This window comes from Rhopilema esculentum, chromosome 11 (assembly GCF_057945365.1).
Source record: "Rhopilema esculentum isolate cy_ngs chromosome 11, ASM5794536v1, whole genome shotgun sequence".
NCBI lineage: Eukaryota > Metazoa > Cnidaria > Scyphozoa > Rhizostomeae > Rhizostomatidae > Rhopilema > Rhopilema esculentum.
The window spans coordinates 3,066,062-3,086,378 of record NC_142825.1 but is presented as its reverse complement, the minus strand read 5'-3'; the positions used below and the strand labels follow the sequence as shown (position 1 = coordinate 3,086,378).

At 36.4% G+C, this 20,317-nt stretch overlaps 2 protein-coding genes across 3 annotated transcripts in view; both read left to right on the top strand.

Annotated features, from left to right (window-relative positions):
- Positions 1-1,158: 1,158 nt before the first annotated feature.
- On the top strand, positions 1,159-15,552 carry LOC135694107 (alkylglycerol monooxygenase). 2 transcript variants are annotated; one of them, XM_065212787.2, is made up of 16 exons: positions 1,159-1,294; positions 4,455-4,576; positions 6,637-6,764; positions 7,682-7,833; positions 8,419-8,522; positions 9,015-9,110; positions 9,612-9,678; positions 10,092-10,124; positions 10,324-10,356; positions 10,479-10,561; positions 11,745-11,804; positions 11,935-12,009; positions 12,492-12,608; positions 13,013-13,095; positions 13,284-13,372; positions 13,633-15,552. In XM_065212787.2, exons 2-16 carry the CDS (start codon positions 4,463-4,465, stop codon positions 13,743-13,745), a joined length of 1,347 nt encoding a protein of 448 aa, XP_065068859.2. In that variant the 5' UTR covers positions 1,159-1,294; positions 4,455-4,462; the 3' UTR covers positions 13,746-15,552. The 2 variants fall into 2 exon arrangements, with proteins under 2 accessions (XP_065068859.2, XP_065068858.2); XM_065212786.2 differs by lacking the exon at positions 1,159-1,294 and adding an exon at positions 1,347-1,574.
- The window catches only part of LOC135694102 (uncharacterized), an 18,913-nt gene continuing 14,024 nt past the window's right edge, over positions 15,429-20,317 (top strand). The window contains exons 1-6 of the mRNA XM_065212777.2: positions 15,429-15,552; positions 16,202-16,421; positions 16,949-17,063; positions 17,971-18,149; positions 18,638-18,806; positions 19,357-19,493. Coding sequence (XP_065068849.2) covers positions 16,242-16,421; positions 16,949-17,063; positions 17,971-18,149; positions 18,638-18,806; positions 19,357-19,493 — 780 coding nt within the window. The 5' untranslated portion in view covers positions 15,429-15,552; positions 16,202-16,241. The remainder of the gene's footprint in view (positions 15,553-16,201; positions 16,422-16,948; positions 17,064-17,970; positions 18,150-18,637; positions 18,807-19,356; positions 19,494-20,317) is intronic.

The following is a 20,317-nucleotide window of genomic DNA, read 5'->3' as shown; positions in this document are numbered from 1 at the left end:
TTGTTATTTAGAATTCATGCATCGGATTTTAATGTCCCTTCTGCTTATTTTTATCCTTTTCCTTCATTTATCTCTTTTGATTCATGTATATTGCTCAATTGTAATTAGAATCGTAAAATGCAGCTTCTAATATTGTTGATTTGTTTCTGCGTTCGATGTAAGTTTGTAATATGGAGTTATCACTTGAATATAAAACATTTTTAGTAGTTGATCCGTGTTCATTGCCTCATTGATGAATTATTGGCTGTAGATAAGAATAAGTTGCAGTGCTAAGGAGAGGGGGGGTCAGGGGGCAGTGGTGGCGCCAGGGGAGGGCTAGGGGGGGCTACAGCCCCTCCGTCGGAAGCATCGGAGGACATTTTAGGTTTTTATCGGAGCAAATTAGACAAAATAACGTACGAAAACTGCTTATTTTAGTCATTTTAGCCCCCCTGTCTGAAGCTTTGGCCTCTCTGTCGGAAGATTTCTGGCGCCACCCCTGTCAGGGGGTCACTGACCCAGGGGGCCTTGGCTGTACGCATGCTCAGAATTGGGCGCTACACCAGAATTGGGCGCAATAAAGCACCCCTAAATGGTGCAGTTTAGGAATTCGCCAATAAAGCACCCCTAAATGGTAAAGACGCCTCGTTTTTGAAGCGGATTTTTTTTATAGAATGTTCTAGCTAAGCGGAATGCCCCCATAGATGGAACCCTTCTTTATGGGATTGTACTTTGAAAAAACTCTAAGGCACCTCTAAATCCCATGGAAGGGAGTGAAAAAGTTGGTGGACAAGAACAAGTATTCAATGATTAAGTTAGTTACTAACTTTATAATTATGTAAAAATTTCGTTAAAGAAATGAAATGAAGGAATGCTCGTATCGAGACTTTTGTTCAGCTTTTGCAAATTCTACGGATAGTTAGCGGTGTCCGAGCGAAGAGCAAAGAATTAGCGTTCGGAAAATTCTATTCATTACATTTGTAACAACTATTGTTGAGAGGACAACGGGACTTGCTCATCGCAAAGGGGTTATTAATTAGGCTTATTAGGTGAAACAAGAGGACTGGGAAAATCCATATTTAAACCCTCAGAGAATAAGAGAAGAAATCACGAAAAGCATTTGAGAAATTAAAAATGGGTTAGCTCCAATCAAGGAATATGACGTGCTTAGGAGGCCGCTACGAAGGAGCATAACATTGACATATCAAAACATGCGATTGGACCGAAGTCCTCGAAGGTTCAAGTTTCAATGTATTTAGGGAAGCCTAAAGATTCCATACAGGGAGGACTGAACTGGTTCTAGAGAAAGTGCCCGGTAAGTAATATCTTTTAATTAAAGCTGTTGTTCAAATCCGCCATAATATCTCTTCATCAGTATGGGGGAAAGTAGCACAAAGAAAGCTGGTTGTAAAATGAGCTGAAGCAGGGTGGAACCATGTGAGGCTCACGCCAAATATACGTCAATAAACAATAGAAAGACAAAGGGAAATCTTAAGTTTACGCCAGATATCTCCGGCGTAAGCTAAATGGATTCCACACTGGGAGTTTAGGATGTGCTTACCTACCAAACTGTCTTATCCTTCGTCCAATGACAGGTAAACATGCATTCCATGTAACTAAGCTTGCGTTTAATACTCAGATTTTCGCCACCCCTCTTTTATTTTTAGAGCCTATTTACGGTTGGCTTGTTCCCTCATTTTTAAAAAAGTTTTTATAGACGATTTCTCTAAACGAATTCGTGTATTGCTAGAACAGCTTTTCGTGTTTCGTTAACTTGGTTCAGATAGAAAGGCAGCTTTCGGAGCTTCGAGTCAGAAGCTGCACAAAACTTGTCACGTTAATTAACATATTGACTGTCTTCGGACCTTTGAGGATATGTTAGACTCAGCCTAATCGGTAAACAAACACCTCAAGTCACGGGAACTCTTTAGATATCAAATGATCAGTTGCATAACATTTCATAAGTTTTGCAACAGGGTTGTTTGAAGCAGCTTTAGCCCATCATAAATTCCCAAAGATCAAATTTCCCTAGTAACAAAACTTTTACTTATCCCAGTCACGCAAGCGCATTTAGATAAAAATCTCCTTCAATTGCATGCAACTGATTGAACTTATTCCACATTTCTGCAATATGCATTAGTAAATATTGATATATAACAGGAAACATGGCACACTGTTCTTATAAATGTCCAAGTATTATTTTGGCAGATAAGCTCGCATTGCGTGACTGTTGACAGACCTTTGGTGGGCTTAAATCATATGCTGCCACAACTTTTTAGCCTAAAGTTTAACTCCAGTTCCTGTAGCTGTCACTTTAAGAAGGCTTAATAGGCATACCGTAAAAACCAGACCCTAAGACCCAGGACCCTTAAGTACTAATATCAAAAAGGACCCTTAACACCAGAAGGGTCCTTACCCCGAATAGTTGATCGCAGTTGACTGTCATCATCGCACCAAGAGGACATATCAACCGTCAAATGCGCTTTTGTGCCAACTACGGCGTTCTTCCGCATATTATCCACATCAGCTGCTGCCTTCAAATAAGGCAGAAAGTGACAAGGAATTTGAAGATCTTTCAATGTCATTTAACCTCTTTTATGGAGTCAACCATAAAGAAGAGACAGATCAAGATCAAGGCCTGTGTCAGAGATGAAGATTCAGGCACTTTCTTTGCACTTCCTTTGGTTGCTGCTTGTCGCTTTTGCATGATTTTTTTGGATTCTGCCCTCCCTATTCTAAAAAATGGTATTATTGACAAATCATGGGGTGTGTAAAAAGAAGTTTGAAATTATTCTGGAACTGATATCTACTAACAGAGGTCCGCTTCAAAAATCTGCCGCATAAAAATAAATTCAATAAATTATTTGATAATTATTTTCTATAATCCAATGGCATTTTTGGATATAAAGAATTGTGCAAAGTTTGCAGGAAAATATCAACAGTTCTGTGGCAACCACTCTCAAAGGGAACAAGAGTAAAGAAAAGAAAACTAGAAAAGCCCAAAAGGCTGCCGTAAACTTCCTTGTCGCTGTATGACTCCATGACGGACTCATTTGAAGACAGCAGCTGATGTGAATAATATGCGGAAGAACGCCGTAGTAGGAGCAAAATCGAATTTGACATTTGATGTGTCCTCATGGTGCGATGATGACAGTCAACTTTGATCGACTATTGTCTTGTCGGGGCGAAGACCCTTCCGGTGTTAAGGGTCCTTTTTTATTTTAGTACTTTAAGCTTGGTTTCCACTATGAGTTAACGTGAGTTAATTTGAGATAATTTTGTGATCCGAGTTGGTTTAAAAATTATCTCATAGTGGAAACGCTCATGAAAAATTATCTCATGAAAATTAACTCACGCTAACTCACGTTATCTCATGAGCTTGGAAACAAAATTTTTTGATTTCAAGCTCATGAGTTAACTTGAGATAACATCTTATCAAAAGAAGCCGATGCGTGGGAGGGGAAGGTGCTATAATTTGCACTGAGGTTCTTACGCAACGCACTTGCACTGAGTATTACTTTAGATGTTGAAAACAGTTTTCTTTACTAAAAAAATTAATTGTGAAATAAGAGAAACATTTTCTCATTTCTAAGATCCTGTTGCAAGTGGTCGTATTCACCAAACGCATATCTTTTTTTGGTAGACTCTCCGTACAGAAAACCTTGGCGCAGATCGCGAACGGCACTTCTAGCAAAAAATATTTTCCTTCTAAGTATTCTCAAAAGCAGAAGTAAAATAAGTTGTTCTTGTAAGACGCCCGCCATAGCTGGAAGACTCAAATAAAATGTGATTTCTGAAATTTCAATACTTAATTCTATCTCAAGTGGAAACCGAATCGGTACATGGGTTAATTTTGAGATAGCTCGCGTTATCTCACGCTATTTCACACTATCTCAAGTTAACTTGAATTTAGACCATGAGTTAATTTTCAATTTAGCCCAGAATTATCTCACGTTAACCCATAGTGGAAACCAAGCTTTAGGGTCCTAGGTCTCAGGGTCTTAGGGTCCGGTTTTTACGGTATGCCGGCTTTATAGACCAATTCGACTCACGGCCTCATTTTGAAAATTCTTCAAATTCTTTTGTACAAAATTTTTGAACTCAGATTCGGATTGAGATCAATGATTTTATTCTACTTGAAAGTTTTCATTATGGTATTGCTCACGATATTGATTTTATGATGACATAAAGATAAAAATTTTATAAAGGATTTGACCATGATTGGCGAGTAGGGGGGTAAAGTTTTAAACAGAATGATTTTTCGGTCAAATCCCTTACAAGTTTTCAAACTTCATTTCTCGGTAAAATCTAAAATACAAGTTAAACAATATGAAAAATGGTATCCCGCCTAAAATTATGACGATAAAACCAAATCTGAGCTTAAGAAAATCGTATAATTAAGTTCCAAAACGAGGTCGTAAGTCGCATTGGTGTATTAATACGGAACAATCAGCCATCTTTTCCATCATTTGCAGGGTTCAAGATGCGCTTTCCAAATGCCTCTGTTGGTGAGCAAATTCGAAGGTTGTTCTACGCTGTAACTCCAAAGGAGACAACGTTCGAGAAAGTCGAAGATGTGCCTAATTACTTGAATGAAGTAAGTTTGTCAACTGAGTGGCTGGAAATCGCAAAATAATTTTTTAGATTTTTCGAATTATGACCAAATAGCAGATAGAACATAAGGCAGGACAGCGGCTGTGAACATCTGATTTCTTACCCAAGCGAGATGATTTAAATGTTTTATATACTTTCGAGTATGGTTTGGAGATTCAGAATCCAAGATACACGTTTTTCATAAGAAAGTTTTTTTCAGCCCAGCCCTCATACTTACTTAGCTATTTCCTAATTTCAGTATTAAAACTTTCTTAGCACTTTCTTAACGTAAAACTTGAGAGTTTTACGTTACTAACCATGCGCAGTGATGGAGAAGTTGAAATGCTATAAATATGCTATATTTCTCAAAAACCCTCAACGTCATACTGTATTTGTCGTTTCCTGTGCAGCACATTACTGTATTGTTGAAAGATTTCACTCTTACACCACAATTTCCTTTGAAACTTTGAATATCTGAATTTTTCGACTTTCTTAGCTTTCAAAGATCCAGCCCTGAACTTTCTTTACTTTTGAAGAACCGAGCACAACTTTCTTATAAAATACTTTCTTATAAAAAATGTGTGTAGGACCAGAAAACTTTGCTATCAGGTGATCGATAACAGTATAAATACGGCAAAACTTATATAATGCAGCTTATTTTAGGGCTTTTTAATGATGTATAAGATAATTTATTTTGCCTACGTCTGTGTGTTTTGTGACGTTCCCAGGTTTTGTCATGACCTTTGTGCTTATAGCTAAATTAACTAGAATTCACTACAAACGATGTTCGATGTTTTTGTCATTATTGTAGTGTTTGACACTAATAGCTCATCATCATAATCATAATCAACTTGTGTAGTGTGACAGCAATTAGAAAAACAGAGTGGCCAATTATTTACAATACGAAAGCTGATTTTAAGAGAATAGTAAATTTGGTTCTCTTTGATTTTAAAGACTCATTGCTAACAATGAGCCACTGCGCCACGCAAGCATCCCATAATGCATTTCAGACTGTCTGAAATCAATTTTGGTTAATCCGTAGAAGTTTACTGCCATTGTTTGGACCGTCGCCACGCTCGCAAAGACTCATTGTTAGCAATGAGTTTTTAAGTAATTGCGCTTCGGCAGTTTATTGAAAAAGTTCTGCCAGTTCTTTCTTGAAACTTTTGGAAAGTTATGATGGTACGACAAGCGGTACAAAACTGGACCCTAAGTTCCTGGGATTCTCTTTAGTGATATGTCAATGTACTCGGGCTTTTGCTGGTCATAGATGTACTTAAATGGAAGGTTCATCAAATGCCAAGCTCCTTCATTCCTTCATTGGCAACCAGTCAAGTGTACCCCTACTTTCTATTCGGTGTAGGGGCCTAGTAAAGGTTTTCATTATTTTCTTTAACTAAAAGGCTCACATTCAAAAATGGGCGTCTATAAGTTAACTGAAGTTTGTGCAGTCTTACTAAAGAGTGAAGGTAGACGGTGAAAGTTTGATGAGTAAGCGGTAGACTGTCACTTTTAGTGCCGGCTTTTAATGCTTACTTTCAGTTGCCGGCTTTTAATGAAATCCGCAACAGAATTTTGAAACTTTTGCAATCCTTTAGAGAAGCTATGCAAGAGGTCGAGAAATATGTTTGTGTATTCCGTATTGAATGAAACGAGGAGCTTTGTAATTTGTCTCTTTAACTTGAATAGAATGTGCTTTTTGTTTTTGTAGTATTGATATGGTATAGAAGTATGAAGATATTACTTTGGCTATATGGTAGTCCCACGTTAGATGATATCTATTTAAGTTTATCAGAACGTTAGACATCAGATGTGATTCTACGGATGAGCAGTCTCTCGTGGTCAATTTTACACCATAAAATGATATTGATTAAAGGTAGACTAATATGCTGTGCAAGAAACACTGGAGATAAACCCCTCTTTTCTTATAAGTAATGTTGCTGAATTGTTTCCTCAAATAACACGCACAACACAGAGCAAATATTGATTGTCTGTTTTTAGAATTTTTTTTGTTCTATCTCTGACATATATGAATTCTTCAATTTATTAATTTTTTTGTTAAAGGCACTACCCATTTTCCTTGCTGCAATTGCAGTCGAATATGTAGTCGCGATACTGAAAGGAAAACCAACACTACGGTTCAATGATGGCTTGAGCTCCTTCCATAATGGTATCCTGTCTCAGTTAATGAAGTAAGAGTCCTTTTTTGTTTGTTTTCGTTCCATTTCTGTTTTATCTCTTTCAGGACATCCGACTCAAAGCTAATGTTGATAATGGGGCGAGCTGTGAAATTTCGGTTATATTCAAAGGACCATTCTCAACCACCCTTTTCCTTCTGTATCGTATTCAGTGGCGGCTGCAGCCTGGGATAAGTGGGGGGACAAAAGGTGTGTCAGGGACAACGCCCATTTGGATCACGCCCTTTCCCCCTGTTTGAAACTTTTTCTTCCGGAGGAAACACCTGTTGTCTCCCAAGAAATGTCATTTACATGTGACGATTCTAGATAACGTACATACCCCCCCCCCCCCGCCTGAAGTTTTCTCATCAGGTTTGCAAGAATCTCAAGGACCAACTTTCTGAAAAAGTGGGGGGGGCTAACCCCCCCCTCCCCCCATCCCCCCGTGGCTCCTCCACTGATCGTATCATTGGGCGTTTCCAATGTTATTTCCATTGTTCTTAGCTGAAATCGTTTTAAAAATCCGCCTCAGAAAAACTATTACAGACTTTAGGATGAGAGCGATGTTTGGATTTCAGATTATTTTTAGGCCCCTGGATTGGAAATGTCGAGACTGACACCTGTAGAATAGAGACTTCACTTTGCAAAATTCAGTAGCAAAAGATAAGATCTAAAGTAATGCCAGTTGATCGGAATTACCAGTAAAGAAGAACCTGCTTTGCTTCCCCCAGCGAGCTCTAATGCTTTTTCTATCGAGGTGAATTCAGTCAACAACTTTCTTGACGGTAGATAGTAAGATAAATCGACCTCTTTTGAAACGTCATCATCGTAACCATTAGTGAACCGTAAATTTTGCAAGCACTTCAGTTCTGTAATTTAAAGGCCAATTTTCTTGATTAATACTTCATGTATGCCTACACCTTTCGTTACAGGATCATGGTCCTAATTGCGGAATTCACTCTCTATTTGTTTGTGCATGATAATTATCGGATAACAACTTTGCCTTGGGATTCTCCCTGGACCTGGGTTCTATCTTTTCTGTTCATTGACTTTCTTTACTACTGGTTTCACAGAGCTACTCACGGTCAGTTTAAATGTTATATTTATGATTTAGATTTTTATACTTTTTGACTTTTTCTCAAACCTGGCATACGAAGAAGCTCAGTGCTGCTCTGTAGCACTAAACCCCAACATGTTTGCATGGTTTCTTCAAGAACCGTTGCCAATCTAGTGTTTTATGTAAACAAACATGTAATTAAAGTAAGGAAGAAAATTTATTTAAGGATATTCGAAAAACACATTTTTGAAGAAACAATGATTCACAGAACATAGACTATGTTTACTTTTGTCTCTTTGGAAGAAAATGCCAGGATTAGGGGCTCGATGCAATGCTTACTAGGCGAATACCCCCGTTGACGCTTCAAGATCTCTCAAAAGGCAGAGATGAATACGATGTATACAACACAATTGTATTAATATATTCGTAATATTATTTTAAAAATTTTTTTAAAAAACATCTTGACGTTTGACGATCTTTTGTTGATGTCCCTCGTTAGCTGCATATGTTGTTATGTTCCTTGATGTTTCTTCCTACACTTCCATTTCCCATTAAATCTTTTCAACTTTAAATTTTCTCTTGCAACTTAAGCTCCAACTGTATTTTATCTAGAGGTCAATTTCCTATGGGGTGCCCACCAGGTCCATCACAGCTCTGAAGACTACAATCTTTCGACTGCCCTGAGACAATCTGTTGTACAGAAGTACACAAAATGGGTAATTTCCCTTTGCATTTTCATATGTTGTAGAGAAGCACTTTTAGCGAGAAAAGAATTTTTCTTTGCCGTTTAGCTTCTTATGGTAAAACGACTATGACACGGAATTAAAAAATAATTTAGATGTCATTTTGCCTGCTACTAAAATATGAATTCAAATATATTTTGAGAATCTTATGTATTTTAAATTCAAAATATCTTCCATTTAACAAGCTTGTGAGCAACGGTATGTTCGCCAGACTTTGCTTTCTGTGTAGTTTTTTTTAAAATCTCAAGCCTATATTTGTTTATTAATTGGCTAAATGTTTATGATTTTCTTGAAAGGCTGGTAGCCCTCGGTGTTATGATCTTTTGCAGTCATGTTATGATCTTATGCAGTTTATCAGACTCGTATTCAAAAGGAGATCGATAAAATCAGTTCAGCTCCGTTTTTCTATATATGTTTGTAACATAAAAAGACGGCCACTATAAAAAACTTGCTTTAAATTCTCAGATTTTTTACTTGCCACTGGCTCTTGTCGCTCCTCCATCTTCTTATTATGTACACACCCAGTTGAATCTCCTGTATCAGTTTTGGATCCATACAGAGGTAAGTAAAATAGCCCGTTTTTCGGGGATTTTTACCTTAATTTTCATATTATATGTTTGAGCAAAGGACCCAAGAGCATTTGACCTATGCCCAGAGGTGCTCATAGAATAGTAGAGACCGGTTGACCCCGGTTCTTTGGGTTTAAGGGGCTTTAGATATGCATTAAATATGCAAATTTTTTTGAATAAACAATCAATCTCTGGTATTATCAAAAAAGGCGAACATTTCAGTCCTAATCATTGACCCGCTGCCTGGATCTGTGGCCCGGACCTACCATTTCAATTATACCTTGGTCCCTTATTTCCGCCTTTGATATTATAAAGGTCCCCTCTTTTTGCTCTATCTATGCAGCAGCATTACTACGGAAATGATTTCTGGCTAACCCTAATTGTCCATTCTCTGTTCATAGCTGTAATCCTATCATTTTTGTGCTTGATCTTCTTGTACCGTACATTTCTTTGCTAAAAAATTCGAATGTTACCAATATCAGCTCTTTCTTAGGTAATCGAGTCCCTGGGACCTTTAGAATATATTCTGAACACCCCGAGTCATCACCGAGTCCACCATGGTAAGTCAAAGTTAAATTTTTACGCATTGCTAATTTTTTGGTATACTTACTGTCTGTTCGGATTAATTTTTGTGCTATTGAAGCTCTATACATTGACCTTATATTCCTATTATTGTAAGGTACCCAACCCTTATTTTTGCAGAGTAGCATTACAGGAAGCGTTTTCAAGCTCGTTAACTACCGAAGAACTAGTGAAAAACACGACAACACATATAGATCTAGAGAATAATATGAATTTACATAATTTATCTGAATTATATGAATTATGATATGATTCATTTATACGATTATATGAATTAAAATGATCTAGCGATTTTCATGGTTAATCATGAATTTTTCCTGATCGATGCATAAACGAGTAAAAATCTTATTTCAGTTTCAAGTGAGATTGATTTGAAACCATTTACTTTTAGGCCGAAATCCGTATTGCATAGACAAGAATTACGGTGAGTTAGCTGCTTCTTAGAATTATTGTTAAATATTTTGTGCTTTTTTGAGGCTGCCACCAGTTTCAAACCACAGTTGATGAATTAAACGTCGGTTATATTTGGATTACCATTCCCTTTATTGAATATTTGTTATTTTGTTTATTTACAGATGTTTTTCAAAAACCTCATCCTGACGAATTTAACTATTTCTTTATAGGCGGGACACTGATCATATGGGATCGTTTGTTTGGTAAGAGTTAATTTTTTCTTTCTTCATCCTGAAGGATTTCTCCCCTTTTTTCTTCTTGTCATTTCATTTATCTTATTGTTAGTCGTTCAATAATCCACCTTGCTCAATTCATTACATACAAGGTACATTCCAAGCTGAAAAGGAAGAGAAGGTGGTTTACGGTTTGGTTCACCCACTGGGATCTTGGAATCCAATCTACATACAGGTTATTTTGTCATCTTCCTTCCATACACTCCATTTCTAACAACGAAGACTTGTCTTGTGTATTATTGTTGTTACAAGACAAATTGCATTTTGATGAGTCAAAAATCATCAACGACCCGTTATCAGGCCAAATTTTCCAATTTTGGCCCTTTTCATAGTTTTATTTCCTGGAGAATTTGTTTTTGGCCTACTACTTAAATTTGGCCCTTTTGGCCTTTTCAGCAGAAATTCTAGATTGAAAGAGTAATAGCTACATCAGTGGAGTAAATAGTAGTTTCCTACGCCCAAATGTCAAATATTATCACCTATAGGTCACACTAAAAGTAGAATTGAAATTAGGATTGTTCTTAAGAGATAATTTAATAGACGCATGCGTGTATAATCGGCGCATGCGCAATGTATAATATTTTTGATATGGCCTTTTTATAAGCATTTTGGCCTGAGTTGCCCACCTGTCTGGCCTCCGTTTGTAAATCCTATCTGGCAACCCAGGGGCTCCTTATACATTCAATTTTCGGTAACCATTGTAGCCGACCAGATGGCACTTATTTGATATTTGTGGCTTTCTTCTACGTTTATAGATATTCTGTCTTGAACTGTGAAACAGAAAGACATATTTGATAAGTAGTTCCTTGAAATAGAGAAATATGAACGTAAAATGGGAAAGTTTGTTTTTTCCTCGAGAGTTCATGCTTTTTTTTATATATATTCCACTAAAAATTTACCAATTTCGCTACCTACCAATTACTTGACAAACACTACAGGGACGTTGATACCACGGGGAGCAATAGACATGACAACCCCTTGGCAAATTAACATAGAAAGAATAAAAACTACCTGGTGAATCAGGAAGAGGCACCACCCGCCCGCATAGCCGCACCTGAGAGCCACTAACCGACACACATAATTGGATGCGAATTAAAACAATGCTAGAAAAATTGTACCCCAGGCCTTACTTGAGGGAATATTATCGAGTGTGTGGCCCCCACCACGACTTCCCAAGCATGCAGCACCCCTCCCCCGACCCACCCATTACATAAACATACACAGAAGAACATAAGAATACTACAAAAGAATTAAATTTACATCTACTTGACGCTTTTATATCATTATTGCTTATATACTTCGAAATCAATTATTATCAACTCTTGAGCTTTATTGAAGACGTTTTCATTTATTTTCAGCTCTGTCACTTCCAGTATATGTTTCAAACATTTTGGAAAATGGATGGCATCCGAAACAAGGTCGCAAAACGAAACTTTGACTGCTGTGTTGTATCTATGTATTTTAATAACTAACATCTTCATTCATTGGTTACATTTATTGATAGGTACAGATCTCTTTTTCTACTCACTTCTTTTCGTATTCTTCTAGATTTCCTTCGTGATCAAAGGCCCTGGCTGGGTTCCTGGAAGTCCACGTCTTGGCAACCCGGAAGACATTCCCGATGTACATGGTTATTTACTTCAAGATTTTACAATTAAAACTTTGCAAACAAACATCTGAAAAAGCTCATTAAAGCTGAGAATAATGTTTTTTCCTAAAATTCCTAAAAGTTTACTCTACTGTTTCAGACGTATTTGCTAATTTCTCCATGTTTAAATTTTGGGAACTGCTATCTCTCTTTCATATGGTCAATAAACGTTAAAGCATCATAAAATTTGTTGCATATCTTTAAATCAATATTAGAGTGCATCAGCCTAGCGCCAGGAAAAGTTCTGTTGAATTTGCCTTGTTTTGAATTAGTAATGTAAGTTAGTTAAGGCGTGATTTAGGCCTGTTCTCGTGTGTGCTTTGAGTTAAAAGCATTACCAAATAATCATATATTTTTATACAACGATGTAGAGCATATTCCAAAATACCACAGTTACAGAGCGTTCTTATAACTATCTTGATCTGAATACTGAGACTATATATCCTGTTTTTTATAGATCGAGTATCCAGTTGTGAAGTTTGATACAACAACCCCCCTGATCCAAAATTTTTATGTGGTAATGCATAGTTTGGTTCTGGTAACCGCATTTCAGGAGTTGGCAGCCAAAAGATTTGTAAGTTACTTTTTGTTGCATTTGAACCAGCAATGATAAGGTTATGTGAGAAAAACCGCGAATTTACTGAGGGACTAATTTTAGACCAGATGCATGCCTCGACATAAAATGACCATACTTTGATTCATAGGCAAAATGGAATTTGAACTGGTTTAGTTTATTTGTTCATTGACGTTTGTTAGGCTATATGTTATAAGCTATATGCTATCTAGCAAGCTATATGTCATAACCTACTCTGTGTTATGTATAAATATTCTACTTGTACAGCGCATTTTTGGTTAGCTTAAAATGGAAATGAGAAGAAGTGGGAAAGAAAGGGGTGCGTCCTATCCCTGCTCTATCTGTTTTAATCCAACTACTTATTGAAGGCAGTGTACAAAACAGCATATTCCTTTTCTTGATAGATTCTGAGCGTTGCCCATATATGGTCTGTTGGTGGATTCATTATCTTTACAATGACAAGTATTGGGTTCTTGTTAGAACGCCGGTGAGTTTTAAAATTCACCTTTAACCCGCATTAAGTAAATATTTTTCTGTTAAACCAATATTTCAAATAAGATCTTTTGTTACTTTGAAAGTATACAGTATTTGAAATCAAAATCTCGTTTGTTTTCTTTCCTTCGCCCTTAATCATCTCCACGAAATAAACCCAGACTCTTGCAACTTTGTCAACAGGTCTTTCGCTGCCCCGCTAGAGACCTTGCGATGCCTCCTCTTCATTGTCATTGACCTGGTGACATCTTCAAAGAAATACGACTTGGCAGGTATGACAAAGTTAGTCCCTCAATCATAGCTATGAAATCAGCATACATGCATATAAAGACACCTATCAGATTTCTAGTATTTTGCTTAATTCAACAGCCAAGTTTATTTTGTTACAATATTTTTCATAATATATTTTTAATTACCCAAATTTATTTGCTTGTTTCCTCCCAATCCCCTTCTGGCTACACAGCAACTCTATACTTCACCTACTTGTCCCTCGTGGGTTCATGGGATTGATTATGAAATCTCTTCCTTTTAGTTTTTCCTGGAAATAAACTGGATATCGTAAGAATGGTTTATGTGGTATCTGCTTTCATTTGGACCGTTGTCTCTTTGAAAGAGCACAGAAACAGCAAAGCCAAAGCAGAGTAAAAGACTAGTGAGAATCATGGTCATTCGTTAGAAGAATATTGAGCATGCGGCATTTTTATAACGTTATACATATATATATATATATACCCATTTGTAAAGCTACATTTAAATCACTGCATGATCTATATTGATTTTTCCAAATGAACGGTTTATTTTGAATCAATATTTTTGTAAAGAAGAGTATTGCTTGATTTCAAGCAGATTTTTGTACATCCCAATGATCACCTCGGCAGATATTCTTTGCAGAATAAGCACTTATATCAAAGAGTCTTTATCAAGAAACTTGATTCTCTAGTAATTTTTGTAGTAATTGATAGTGATAATGTGGTTCGATGTATTTTTTTCAATTGTAAAACAAAATTTATATATATATATCAATTATGATTATATTTATAGTTTTCTATTTGTTAAGAAAGCTGAAGTCTGCAACGAGGATAATAATGCGTTAGTGCATTTCCCTATTAAATTGCAAGATCTTGTAAAATTCCTAGAAGAAGAATCAAATGTTGCCTTAGATTGGCTTAAAAGTATCGAGATGATAGCAAGCTCTGAAAATGTAATGCTTTGATAGTAAGAAAGACCGATCCGACACTACTGGCGTACCAAACAAATTGAAAGACCATAAGATGCAATCAAAAACTGATGTCAAACTACTGGGTACCAATGACCCCCACGTTGCCGATTTATGTTAGAAAGCAGCACCACAACTAAATGTCATGCAAAGATTGAAAACCTTTTTTGGCTTAGAAAAGAGAAAAATTCTTGTTGAAAGTTTTATATATTGAAATTTATATAAAGCTAAATCAGCACAAAAGTTAAAAAATACGGGAGAGAGAGTCGAGATTCCCTTGAAAAGACGATGCGTAATCCTATCTACGTAAGGCAGGAAAGAACTTTAGGCATTTCTCTCGTCTACGAGGTTTATGCAAAGATATTCACAAGACTATGGAGTTTGGAAAGTATTTTAATCCTTTTGAATTTTACAATTTGAAAATCTTCATAGATTTATTGCCATTTTTATTCGAGTAAGATTAGCTTCTTTTTACTTTGTAATTAAAAACTAGAATTACTTGTATTTCGAATTAAAATTGGATTACTAATTTCTTGTCCATTTAAGAGCCATCCGGTTAGTTCAGGGTTAGTTCCAAAAATATGATGCTTCGGGATTGGTATTGTGCATATTTGGTACTTCTACTGCCCGTCCCTCATTCAAAGTTTAGACAATAGAGCGGAAAAAAGAAATATTGATCTGGGGTAGGGGGTACATGGGGTTTGAAAGGGTTGAAATATCTCAACACTCCCCGATTTCCCTTTTTATTTTATTTTTATTTATTTCTTTTCTAGTCTAGTTTACAAAAATAAATAAATCTAAGTAGGGGCTCTTAGCTCGATAGCTCTTTATGAGTTTTTCTAAGTGTCCCAAGTAGCCATTGCATATATTAATACATTATATTAAAATTGGTGGTTACCTATTCCTTGTTAATTAATTTATCTTTAAAACATTCTTAAAGTTGTTATTAAATCATGGGTAGTTATCTAGTTTATATATTCCACGTATATTGTAATTAATGGTTGCTTGAATGAAAATTTGATTTTAATTTTTTGATTTTGATTGTAATAAAGATAAATTTTTCCTGCGGAGGAGCTTGGTAACCTGGGAACAATCGGACGCTTCAGAAGATCAGTAAACATTCCAATCGTGATTCCACCTGCTTGTCGAAGATGGCCGCCGAGTAGCGCCAACCACCACACAGTCGAAATTGCAACTGATTGACTTGTTGCCAAAGCAGCTGTGGATTGCAATGAGGTAAGAAATAGCTACCCTTCTAATTCAAGCTTAAGAATATTCGTAGTTGCTCCATGATTTGAAATAAAGAGCATCTAACATTTCTGCCTAATGGGCCTATTTTGATTACATTTATCTTCAGTCATGTCGAACAAAGTATTAATCTCGTCACCAGACGGAGACGTAGATTATTCTGCGGCTGCAAGATTTGCATTCGAAGATTAGCAGTTGCACTTTATTTGTTTTTTATCAGACCATCTTTATATTTTGCTTTTGAGCTTTTTGGGTTTATGACTTGACTTGAAGAGCAAATGACCAACAGACATACATAAACGTAATCAATGCATACGTTTATGAAAAAGAATCGAAAGAAGATCGTTCAGCTTTTTTATGAATGCGAGAAGCAAGCCTAGTGAGCATGTGCAAAAGCTTATTTCTTTCAGGGAACTTGATAAAGCAAGACTTGAGATCATCATGGTACAACTGAAATTTGATTATCAACAAGGATTCTAGTGAAATCTTTTTTGAAAGCCAAGAACTCATTTTTCATAGTTTTGATGATTTCTCATTTATGTATTGGACAGCCTATGCAATTTCAAGCAATACCTTTTTGCTATAAAGTTTGTTCTATACTCAATCAAATGAAAGTTTCAATTTATCACAACAATAGAAAAACAGAAGCTGATGACAAATGCTGATGTAAGGTAAGTATGGAAGAAGAGGATGTTTATGTCACTCAGCTCAGGGATGTGTTTGAGAGCTGTGACTTGGAAAGCAAGGGATATCTGGATCGCAGTGAATTGATTGATTTATGCCAGAGGTTGCAACTTGATGATCAGATACCAGCAATTCTTACTGAATGTATTGGAGATCAAGTTAGTGATGGACAGGTAATTTTAAGTAAATTTTGGGTTTGTAAGTGTAAAATTTATAATATATATGTTTCTAATGAAATTTTTTTTCCAGATGTATAAATTTTATACTTTGTCTGGTGTGTAAAACCCACTTATTTGTTGACAAATCTGTTGCATACAGTAACTTTTTTCTGTCATTTGATTTGTTTATGTTTATGATTTTATCATAGCTAAATATAAAAAATATTTAATTAATTATTTACTTCTTTGCCTATGGCCAATTTTCTGATGTTATATATTTTATGCTAATTAATGATTTAGCTATTTTGTAATGGAATCTCTAAAAAAAGTTAGGGTAGTGCAAGGGACCAGAGTCCCATGAGGAGTCCTACTTAATGTCTTGTGAGATATTTTTTGCAAGAGCTCCTAAGATTTTTTCATAGCACTACATACTGGAACAAAAAAGTACATTTCTCAGCCATTTGTTTGACTTAACTCTAGTCTTTTGAAAACAAAAACAAATTAGAGGTCTTGTTTATGATGATTCTCGTTTTAAAATCTAGGTCAAATTTGAGGTCTTCAAAGATGCATTTGTTGCAGTATTGTCACATACCATTGATAGCTTGGCAGAGGCTACAGAGGAAGATCGATCTGAATTTTCAGACATCATAGACACAGGTTCTTATGCCTTTTTACATTTAAGTTGATGAAATGAAGGTGGATTGTTTTTTCTTTCATAATGAAAGATGCCTGTCTCAATAGGACAAGTAATTTATTGCTAAATGCATAATTGGCAAGATAAATGCAAAGGATACTTGTCTGCATCAAGGTATGTTGAACAGTGGAGATGCCAGCTACTTGAGAGTGGGTGGGCTGTGGGCATGATCCAGGCCTTAACTCTACCTAATGTATTTTGATCGAATTTTTTTAAGACAAATTATGTTTACCCTGTTCTGAAGAAAGTTGGTGGTACTTATCCCCATACCAACCCTGGACACAACCCCTTGGCAATCTTTCATTGATTTTGCAGTTAGCCAAATGATCTAGCCTTATACCAAATACAATAACTCCCAAATTGGTGGATCCAGTTTTGAAAACACAGAACAATTATTGAGATGGAAAGAACATTGGAGTTTTTTGTGATTTTTAATTTCCATCACTACACTACACATCCAATGACCGAATAAGAGATGAGGATAGCTGAGCCATAGTCCCAAAATACAATACTTTTTAGAAATTGTAAATATCATGTGTAGTGACCATAAGCAGGCAGGGACTGGAGAAGTTTGGGGGGGGGGGGTCTTAGGGATCTTAAGTCCATTGGTTGTTTTTAAATGTGAATTAAGACCAATGCAAAAATTATTATCTTACTTTTGTTCTTCTGCATTTATAGAACCCATGTAGCTTTAAAGCCCCCACCCCCAATATGTAATATGCCGTATGGCCACTGGAAGCAGGGTTTGCTCTATATCATTTCCATATTTAGGGTGCTTGAATTGATAGCTATGAAGCTATGCACAAAGTTCATTGGCTCGAGTTACTCACAATTTTCCAAAGCTTTAATTGAATCAAATTCAAATTTTAGAGTCAGAGCCATATAAAGTATTCAACAATAAAAAGTATGGGAGAAAATCTAAAACTGGAAGCTCTCTTGATGACACAGTTCAAAGCGATGGGGATTTGGAAGTGGCTCAAAAACGCAGAAAATCAACTGAAATTACTCCTAAAGCCCACAAATCATTGGTCAGGAGGTCAAGCTCTAGGGTTAGTTAATTCTCTATGTTGAATTTTCGACATTTTGACTCGAGGGAGATGTGTCTTATGGTCCATCCAAATGTTTTTTCCAGAAGAAAGTGGTTACCTTTTGTTTGTGTGACACCTGTGAGGATACTGAGGTGATATTGGGGGCTTTTATTACACAGCATCGCGTTTTTTTCTCCAGACATCATCACCAACCTATTTCTGCTCCATTTTGATGTAGATAGTGAGTTTATAAAGGAGTAATATTTGGCTGTGGCAAATATGTGTTCTCTACTGTTATTATAAGGAATATTTGGTCTTAAACATATTTCAGTAGCTACTCCCCCTATACCGGTGTTATCTCTCCACTTTATCGCTGCTCGTACCGACATCCCATTGTATTGTACTCTGAGAATGAAACGAAGACCCTCATTTTTAAAAAAAACACTTCTACGTTCAATCTTGAAATTCCTATTCAACAGGGTCTATTCATTTGATATGTCTTTTTCCAGTCATTATCACGGAAACTAAGTAAAAGAAGCAGTGGGGGTCTGCCTGCTGCTCTTCGTCGAAAACTCTCTACGCCACCAGAAGAAAGAGGTGGTCTGGGAAGGGAAGAGGTTTTAGAAGGAAGTGGTGCCATGGATTCCGTGTTAAATGCAGGCGAGGTTGCTGAAGAAGGTAGATCTTACAACGATGAATTAACAAACTTTAAAGGATTGACAACCTTTAAAAACGTTGATAGTCAAGTGATAATGAAAATTTTAGTATCAAGGTTCAAATTTGCTTTATCCTTCAATTGATCCAATCGTCCCTCAAGTTATGCGTGTTCCCTATTTCTTTTTGTAATACCAGATTAGTGATAGTTGCAAAGATCGTAAAGTAAAAAATAGTGTCAGTAGTTGCTTCTGGCTAACGATCTCGTCTTTAGGCCTCCGTGCCATTAAACTTTATCTGTTTTTTCCCGCAAGCTATAGGCGCACCGTTTCTGTTTGGACTTAAGCCCACCTTTCTAAAAAACGTTCCAGTCGTGTCTTCTGCTCTAAAGATTATTCCAGTATAACCTAATAATAACCAACCAAGTATCTAATTCCACGTAAACACAAGGAAAGATCTGTAATTGATTTCTAGGTGCAAAATGACGCTAATAATTGTTTGAAATATTCGTTTTTTTCCTGAACCCTATCGGCTAATGGTAGTTAAGGATTATGATTTCCTTTTCGATCAACAGATATGATCTCCTCTGATGATATTGAGCAGCTTAAAGAGATATTTGATGAGTTGGCTGTTGGAGTTAGTGGGTACTTAGATATGCAAGAGTTAGCTATAGTGTGTGAGCACATTGGAATGGAAAACATCCAAGATCAGGTTAGAATAACTTTTTCGCCGCATAGTCAATGCTTTTTAGATACACTATTTCTTCCATCACGCGCCACAGAGTTTGTTAAAAACGTGCGGGCAAAAGTGCCGCGTGAATTACAACGGCTTTTGTTGAAAAGCCATTCAAAGAAAATTGATATTTGCTTGAAGCAACTCGCAAAACATGTATGCGTCTCAGCTTATGCAGAAATGCATGCCCATGTAGAAGCACAAACTACACCAGCCTATGTTTGTCAAGCCATGTAAAATAGTAACACTGCTTCCAATATCAGTAAACGGTTTATGTCAGTAAACAACCAGCAGACGACATTCTTCGCTTGTAAATCATTGACGTCTTGTCAAATGTGAAAAACTGCAATCCCGGACAAGATGAAATTTTTGCAATTTTCTTCTTTAAGTTGCATCTGTGAATTCGAATCCATCCTTTTCCCCAAATCAATGTTGGATTTGTAGTTCTATCATTTCTCCTTCAAAATCATGCATTCAACATGATTCAACAAATCATGAATTGGGGGAGGGAGTTATTTTCCAAAGGAAAGAGAAAATATCAACTTTCCTATAAATTTTTCAACTACTTTTGTCCGTGATTGTAGATATGTTCCTCTACTTTTTTGAAGCTTTCCTGTCTTACTGTCATTGCTCTGTGTGGACCAGGCTTTAAGGGTCGAAACACCGTATGCTTTAAGGGTCGAAGCACCGTTACATAGATGCTTTCTTGAGAGTTTCCTTCAAAAACTACTGTTGTTTTTATCTTAACAACCTTTCGACTACTATCCAATGCATTTATTAGTAATTATCATTGCTTTTGTTTT